We start from the raw sequence: 7,741 nt of genomic DNA on the forward strand, positions 1-7,741 counted from the left end.
ATTGCTTGACCCTGGGAGGTGGAGGTTGCAGTGGGCTGAGATTGCCCCACTTCACTCCAGCCTGGGCAACAGAGCGAGACTCCATCTGAAAAAAGTAAAAAGAAGAGAGAGAGAGAGAGAGAGAGAGAGAGAGAGAGAGAGAGAGAGAGAGAAAATAACAGCTTCCTGAAAAGTACCTTTCTCTAACATAAAATGCAAAAATCATTTCAAAACTTACTTTATGCCGTCCACACCTTTAAGGGCCCAAACTGACATATCCAAAGTAAATAGTAACCCAAGAAAAAAGAGATTATTCCCTGGCTCCAGGCAGATCAGCCCTTATCTCCTTCAAAGAAAGTTTCTTGCTGTTTTTATTGACTGTTGTTTTAAATAAAATGAACAGGTAATTGAGAAATTGTTGCTGAGCTTGTACATAATAGTAGATGGGTTTTTACTCTCCAAATAAGAATATTTTCCCCTCACTGCACACTGCGTGATAGAATTATGCACTCGACTTAGTGACCCAGGGGCATTTGAATTCATAAGTAAAAAGGCTCAAAGGAACTCAAAGAGAAAGCAATGGGGAAGCAGATTAGACAGAAGGTCTCTCTGGAGGCAGCATTTTCTGCTGTGGATGAAATCATGTTTTCTAGCACGATACACTCCTCCTACAGACACTGGTCAGCATTTCTCCAGGCTCAAGAAGTGCCAATGCCTGTGTCCCACCACAGACTCTGGAGTGAAACCACCTGGTTCAGATCCCAGCAGCCCTGTGGCCAAGGTCAGGTTCATTGATATATTTAAGCCTCAGATTTTCGTCTCTAAAATGGGAATAATAACAGTACTTACCTCTCAGAGTGGTTATGAAGACTTAAAGAGAATGCATGAAGGTGCTTAGGAGAGTGCCTGGAGTAGAGTTAGAGCTCAAAAGAGCATAGCTATTGTCATTTATTCTTAGTAGCATTTACATATTCAATTATTATTATTGTCATTATTATTATATTCAAGGTGTGAAATGGAAATCAGTGTGAAGAAGTGAGCAATAAACACTTTTTGGGAAGATAATCTCACATACTCTCTCCTCTCCCTGTGGTAGACCATGAACCCTAAAGTTTTGGGATGAATCTAGACTTTCCATTGGGATTAAGGTAAAAGGCTGAGTCCCCCAGAGCATGATCCATAGTGTTAGGAACAAAGCCATCAGAGTGACATAGAACACAACGATAAATACAGTTTTACTCTTTTATTTTTGTTTAATTTTATTTTAGAGACAAGACCTGGTTCCGTCATCCAGGCTGGAGTGTAGTGGCATGATCATAGCCAGTGAGCAGTACAACAGTACAATCTCAAATTCCTGGACTCAAAAATCCTCCTGCCTCTCAGCCTCCTTACTAGCTGGGACTACAGGCATGTGCCAACACGCTCAATTAAACTTTTTTTTTTTTTTTTTTTTAAACAGATGGGATCCCACTATGTGGACCAAACTGGTCTCAAACTCCTGGCCTCAAGTGATCCTTCTACCTCAGCCTCCGAAAGTGTGGAGATTATAGGCATGACCCACCATGCCCGGCCAGTTTTACCCTTTTAAATTAGTTCTTAAACAATTCATGCATAGATAGATACTCCTTATAAAAATCCAGACATTTGCAGGTAAGGACAAATTGACCTTTGACCACCATCCTTGATCCTAGAGTCCTCTTCAGAGGGAAGCACTGTTGTCAGAGTGGAATCCATCCTTCCACATCTTGTCCATGGAAAAATTTACACTGTTCATTTTGGTTCACATAAATGGACTCATACCCTATGCATTATTTTGCAACTGCTTTTTTCATTCAATAATGTCTGGAGCTATTTCCATGTTAGTATTCATTTTTTTTAAAATGGTGCCTATTCCCAATAACCACAATGGATTGTTTCAATAGGCCTGATGAATGTCTCTCCCTTGCCTGCTTCTGTCTGTTGCAAAAGTCATTGCTTTGTCGGGGAAATGGCTTACTCACCTGAGACACTGGACATTTGTTCTTTCGTTCTAGCAATTCTAACTAGAAGTGAGATCTTGCATTAATCATTAGACCACTCTGAAATTCGGTTCCCTTATCTATTAAGTGAGAGTTTTGGACTATATGGTTTCTAAGTTTCCAAACAGCAATGATAATCAGTGTTTTGGGTATTGAGACAGAGAAAAATGATCTCTTTCAAATGTCAGAGTGAAAAGTCACATGAATGGGAAAAGCTGATGATCTCTGAGGACGTTATTCCTACCAATGCTTCCCACAAAGTCAGGTCTGTTCTTCACCTATACTGGCTTACCTTGTTCTTTTAATGCATGCCTAGTATTTAATAGTATATGAGCTTTATTTGACATCACCAGAGTCAAGGTATTTTTGCATAGTCACAGATACACAAATTCCTCTGAAGGAACTTGGTTGAAAATAATTACAGCTGGACTATTTATTGGGGATAAAATTAGGATGTCAGAAGACAGGTTTGGGGAAATCAGTGCTAAAAGGGAGGGATTTGAGTATCCTAAAAAGTTGTGTTCAATCATTTATTTCTTCAACATTTATTGAGCGCCTAGTATGTCCTGTGGCCAGGATATTAAAATGAAGAATGAAGACCATTAGCCTTGGTGCTTCCAAAATCTCAGCCATTCCTTGTTTTCTACCCACAGGGTATTTGTGTTATGGGGCAGTTCTTTCGCTCCCCTGTATATCACCAATGTACTTTGCTGTAAGAGAGATCCGATGAAGCCTTGGAGAACTGCTTGTTAGCGTAGATTTGTTTTTAATGAGAGTTTCCTTTAACCCCACTATTAATGTTTAATCAGTGCAGAAGGAGGGTGGTTGGCAAAGATCATTTTATCACTCTTATCATTGTTTCTGGAACATAAAAAAATTATCATTACTGACACGAAAAAGGAAATGTTGTTTTACCAGGAGATGGCAAACTGGGACCTACTGTGGTGTGGATGAGCAGTGATGTCATCGAGGGTGGAGAGTGTGGAGGTGGAATGTGAGGGCTGCAGTGTTGAATGAGGGTGAGAGGGGACCTGGAAAATGTTCTCCTACCTTCCTTCTTCCCTTTTCCTCTGAATGGCACTAGGTTGTAAAGACCTAGAGAGTTCGTAGCATAACCTGCCAGTATGTACCCTGGGGTTGAGCCCTTGGGGAAGCTAGGTTCCAGTCTTTTGCCCCACATGCCACATTCTACTGGACTTGTTCACAACCTTAACCACATTCCCACTCCCTTAGATGTGGTCTTAGAGCTCCAAGATTGAAGGACGCCCACACTTCTTTTTTTTTTTTAATTAAAACATTTTTTTTTGTAGAGACAGAATCTCCCAGGTTGCCTAGGTTGGTCTTGAACTCTTGGCCTCAAGCAATTCTCCTGCCTCAGCCTCCTGAAGCACTAGGATTATAGGTGTGAGCAACCATGCCCAACTCCAACTCCTTATTTTGCTCCCAGGTTCAGCCTTGCCTGTGGAGGGAGAGACACAGCACAGAACCTCCCAACTCCATCTGCTTCTCTAGTTAACTAAGCAAGTCAATCCTTAGCCTCTAGCCCTTTGGCTCCCTGCCTGGATACATCAAACAGATTTAGAGTAAAGTCAGCATTGGATTAAATCCTAGTGTTCTTTAATAGAATGCTAAACATAAATCCATGGAGGGCTAAGCAATTCTTCCCCTCCCCTTGTCTCCCACCATCACCCCCTCCCACCCCACACAAATTGCATCAGTTTAGACCCTGCCTTCCTTACACCTTTATCCCTGCCTATGAACTGCTTTGAATTTTTGTCATAATTGCTATGTGACTTTCAGGCATTCTTGAATTTTTTTCTCCACATAAACCTTATTTTGCCCCCAACAGTGATGTAAACAACCTTGGAAAGTTTTGGAAGCATCATTTCTGTATTACAAGTCATCACACTTCCTCTGCTGACATTCATTCATTGGTTCATAGCTAGTGGCCATAATTTAATGATTTGCCCTTTAGATCTCCTACATACACTGCTATTTTTCTAACCAACAACATGCAAAAAATGGTGTAAGGGCAAAGACAGCACCAAACACCAGCAAGGCCGTGAAGCTGTTTTTATTATGATGATTTCTTTATGTTGTACAGACTGTGGCATCCAGCTAGACATGCTCCGTGGTTAATATTATATTTGAAATGGAAAAGATTCCAAGTTCTTCAAATTTGCATTCTCAAAGTCTGTCTTCTTGAATTCCTATATTTTAAAAACAATCTTCTGACACTTAAGATCGTATTTAAATCGGCTTTGCAAATTCCAGCAAGAGACTGAGTCCACATCATTTGAGGTGGTATTCTGTCGATTTCCCTTGCTTCCCCCTAGCCAAAAAGATAAGTCATTTTAAAAATTGCATAATTACTTAAAAAAATGTTTAAAGTATTCAACACATAGCGAGCTAGGCTCCCTGAGAGTTATGACACAGAAGGAGAAAGGGACAAAAGGATACCATGCCAAAAACTGGAAGAGGGGAATTGATAAATTGAATATGACTCTAAAGCAATGGAACAAAGCAAATGTTAATAGGCAGACTGCAATTCTGGCTGCCCTGGAGGCATTAGTTATTTCTGAGCTAATCCTAAATTAATTTGCTCAGAATGACCACTATGGAGCTGCTTTAACAGACAGGGTACACCGTTCTGCAGTTGCGTGATTCCTACATATGACAATTAGACAGCAAGGCTAAAGCAGAGAGCTGGCTAGCGACTGCATAGCCCAGAAAGAAACAACTCTGGTTCCAATTTACTGACAAACTCCTGACTTGCTGAAGTCTCAGTGTCTGCACGTTAGTTTTTACCTTCTATACAATTGTCTCTTGGTTACTGCACACATTAAAAAAAAAAAAAAAAAAGTTCCATCGAGCATTCCCTGGCAGAGAAGAAAGGCCTTTCTCCCATTCCCATCTTCCACACTAAACTTCTCTTCCATTTGTACTTTTTCCCCTCTTCCCAGAGGAGGGCCTTCTCTGACAGTCTGGGAGTTCAGAGTGTAAATCACTCCTTATTAGCTCTGAACATTGGACAGGTCACTTTACTTCAGGCAGCTACAGATACTCAAGAAATATTTACTGAGTTACTATGTTTTCTAAGAGATGGGGATTCAGGGGAGAACAAGACAAAGCCCCCACTTTATAAGCTCACATACTTATGATTGGAGAAACAATGAATGGGAGGACAAAGAGGCACTTAATAGAGTGTCAGAGGGAGGCAAAGGTCAGCAGTTGGGGTGGGGGAAGGGCAGAGAGTGAAGGAGGGAGGCTACTTTGGATGGAGCCACCAGGAAAGGCTCTTCAGGTCATGAGGTCTGAGCAGAGACCAAATAAGGTAAGAGACTGAGTCACATCTTGGGAAGAGACAGCCATTGCAGACACCAAGGTGAGACTAAGGTTGGCCTGTTCCAAGAATGATAAGAAGCTTGTGTGGCTGGAGTGAGGTCTGTGTGGGACAGAGTAGAAGGAGATGAGGGAGGTATGTGGAACCAAGACATATGCACCCTGTGGACCACTGTGGGACTTCTGATTTTATTCAGTGACAGGAAGCAACTGGAGAGTTTTAGCAGAGGAGTTACGTGATCTGATTTTGTTTTATAAAATTGGCTCTGGTTGATTTTGTCAAGAGTGGACTCCAGAAGGGTAAAAGTACTGCTTACTCCATGGAAGCAGTAGGACCAGAAAGGAGGTTATAATAATGACTGTGGCAAGGGACGATGGTAGTTCACTAATCTATGAGGGTAATGGTAGCAACAATTGCATGGCACTGTTGTGAGAATTAAATAAGATAGTACATGCAGGTAGCTTGACATTGTGCCTAGCACATAGTAATAACAGTGTTAGCATTGTTTGTTTGTTTGTTTGTTTGTTTTGAGGCAAGGTCTCACTCTGTTGCCCAGGCTGGAGTGCAGTGGGGTGAGCTCCTCCTGGGCTCAAGTGATCCTCACACTTCAGCCTCCCAAGTAGCTGAGACTACAGGTGCACGCTACCAGACTAGCTAATTTTTGTGTGTTTTATTTATTTATTTATTTATTTTTGTAGAGATGGGGTTTTGTCATGTTGCCAGGCTGGTCTCAAACTCCTGGGCTCAAGTGATTCACCCACCTTGGCCTCCCAAAGTGCTGGGATTACAGGTCTGAGCCACCACACCTGGCTTGAGCATTCTTATTGCTATCATCATGATTATTATTTTGAGGTGATTCTTCTATGCCAACTCCTTTTCTAAGCTTTGACACTCATATTGTTTGAGGGATTCCAAATATTTCTTTCTTTCTTTCTCGTTTTTAAAGATAGGGTCTTGCTTTGTTGCCCAGGCTGGAGTGCAGTGCACAATCATGGCTCACTGCAACCTCTGCCTCCTGGGCTCAAGACATCTTCCTACTTCAGCCTCCCAAGTAACTGGCACACACCACCATGCCCAGCTAATTTTTGCTTTTTTCTTTTTTTTTTTTTCACTCTGTCACCCAGGCTGGAGTGCAGTGGTGTGATCTCGGCTCACTGGAACCTCCACCTCCTGGGTTCAAGCGATTCTGCTCCCTCAGCCTCCTGAGCAGCTAGGATTACAGGTGCACACCAACATGCCAGGCTAATTTTTGTATTTTTAGTAGAGATGGGGTTTCACCATGTTGGTCAGGCTGGTCTCAAACTCCTGACCTTGTGATCTGCCAGCCTCGGCCTGCCAAAGTGCTGGGATTACAGGCGTGAGCCACTGTGCCTGGCCAATTTTTGCATTTTTTATAGAGACAGGGTTTCCTCCTGTTGCCCAGGCTGGTCCAAATACTTCTTAATCTCCTCCAAGCACTCCCTTGTGTGTCCAAGAAAGCTTGCATACAGGAAGGTTTATGTGTTTGGTCCAAAATGTTCACAATTCTCTGTCAAGGCCATTTTTATTCACTGTGGTTATAAATCCTGCCACTTATGACCTTAGAGAGGCAGCGTGGTAGCGAGTCCTGACATGGCACTGCTTCCCAGGGGCATCTGGTGGTTGGTGGGGAGGGGCATTTCTGAATGTCACGATGGCAGGTTGGCAGTGTTGGTACTTTGAATGAGGTCTGGGGATGTTAAATGAAACAGTCCTGCATAATCAATGATTTTCCACCCAGACTCCCCATGCTGTCCCTCTGGAAAACACTTAGGAGGCAGGAAAGTCTCCTTGCAGGTTGTACATGGCCCAACTCCAAGGAATTTGTACAGCATGGGGGGGCCTAGGGATGCTGGCATAGAGGAAATATCCACAAAATGGGAGAAATTTCCTCCACTACCTTCTTGGGAGGTTAAGGATCTCCAGTAAGATAATGTACATATATATTTATTAAGTTGTAAATCATCATAAGGCTGACCAACCTGTCCCTCTGCACACACAAGTTGCTAATGAGACAGAAAATAGTCTCTGCCTTAGAGAATTTATAATTCTATCATCAGTAATAAGTAACTGCACCTTCCTATTAGAGAAGAAAGTGGGCAATGTGCTTTCAAAATTATGGGCCTGGTTTTTGCAAACCAAACATCTTATATGTAATTAAACTTTGCAAATGCCAATTCTTTTTTCCTCTAGTTACGAATATTTCCACAAGTATATCCATATTGTACCAAAATGTATTAAGTCCAGGATACTTAAAATACTACTTAAGCTTTTAAAAACAAAATGACATGTAACATGGTTTATGACACCTACCTTCTTTTAAAATGGGAAAGGAAATAGCCAATGGCCCAAATTAATCTTTTGTTTCTCTTTTGCTTTTTTT

The 7,741-nt window shown here is 41.9% G+C and overlaps 1 protein-coding gene across 1 annotated transcript in view; it reads right to left on the bottom strand.

The window, feature by feature from the left end:
• Window positions 1–4,055: 4,055 nt before the first annotated feature.
• HYCC1 (hyccin PI4KA lipid kinase complex subunit 1) overlaps window positions 4,056–7,741 on the bottom strand; it is a 90,023-nt gene continuing 86,337 nt past the window's right edge. The window contains exon 10 of the mRNA XM_017871564.1: window positions 4,056–4,329. Coding sequence (XP_017727053.1) covers window positions 4,208–4,329 — 122 coding nt within the window. The 3' untranslated portion in view covers window positions 4,056–4,207. The remainder of the gene's footprint in view (window positions 4,330–7,741) is intronic.

This window comes from Rhinopithecus bieti, unplaced genomic scaffold (assembly GCF_001698545.2).
Source record: "Rhinopithecus bieti isolate Rb0 unplaced genomic scaffold, ASM169854v2 scaffold_5882, whole genome shotgun sequence".
NCBI lineage: Eukaryota > Metazoa > Chordata > Mammalia > Primates > Cercopithecidae > Rhinopithecus > Rhinopithecus bieti.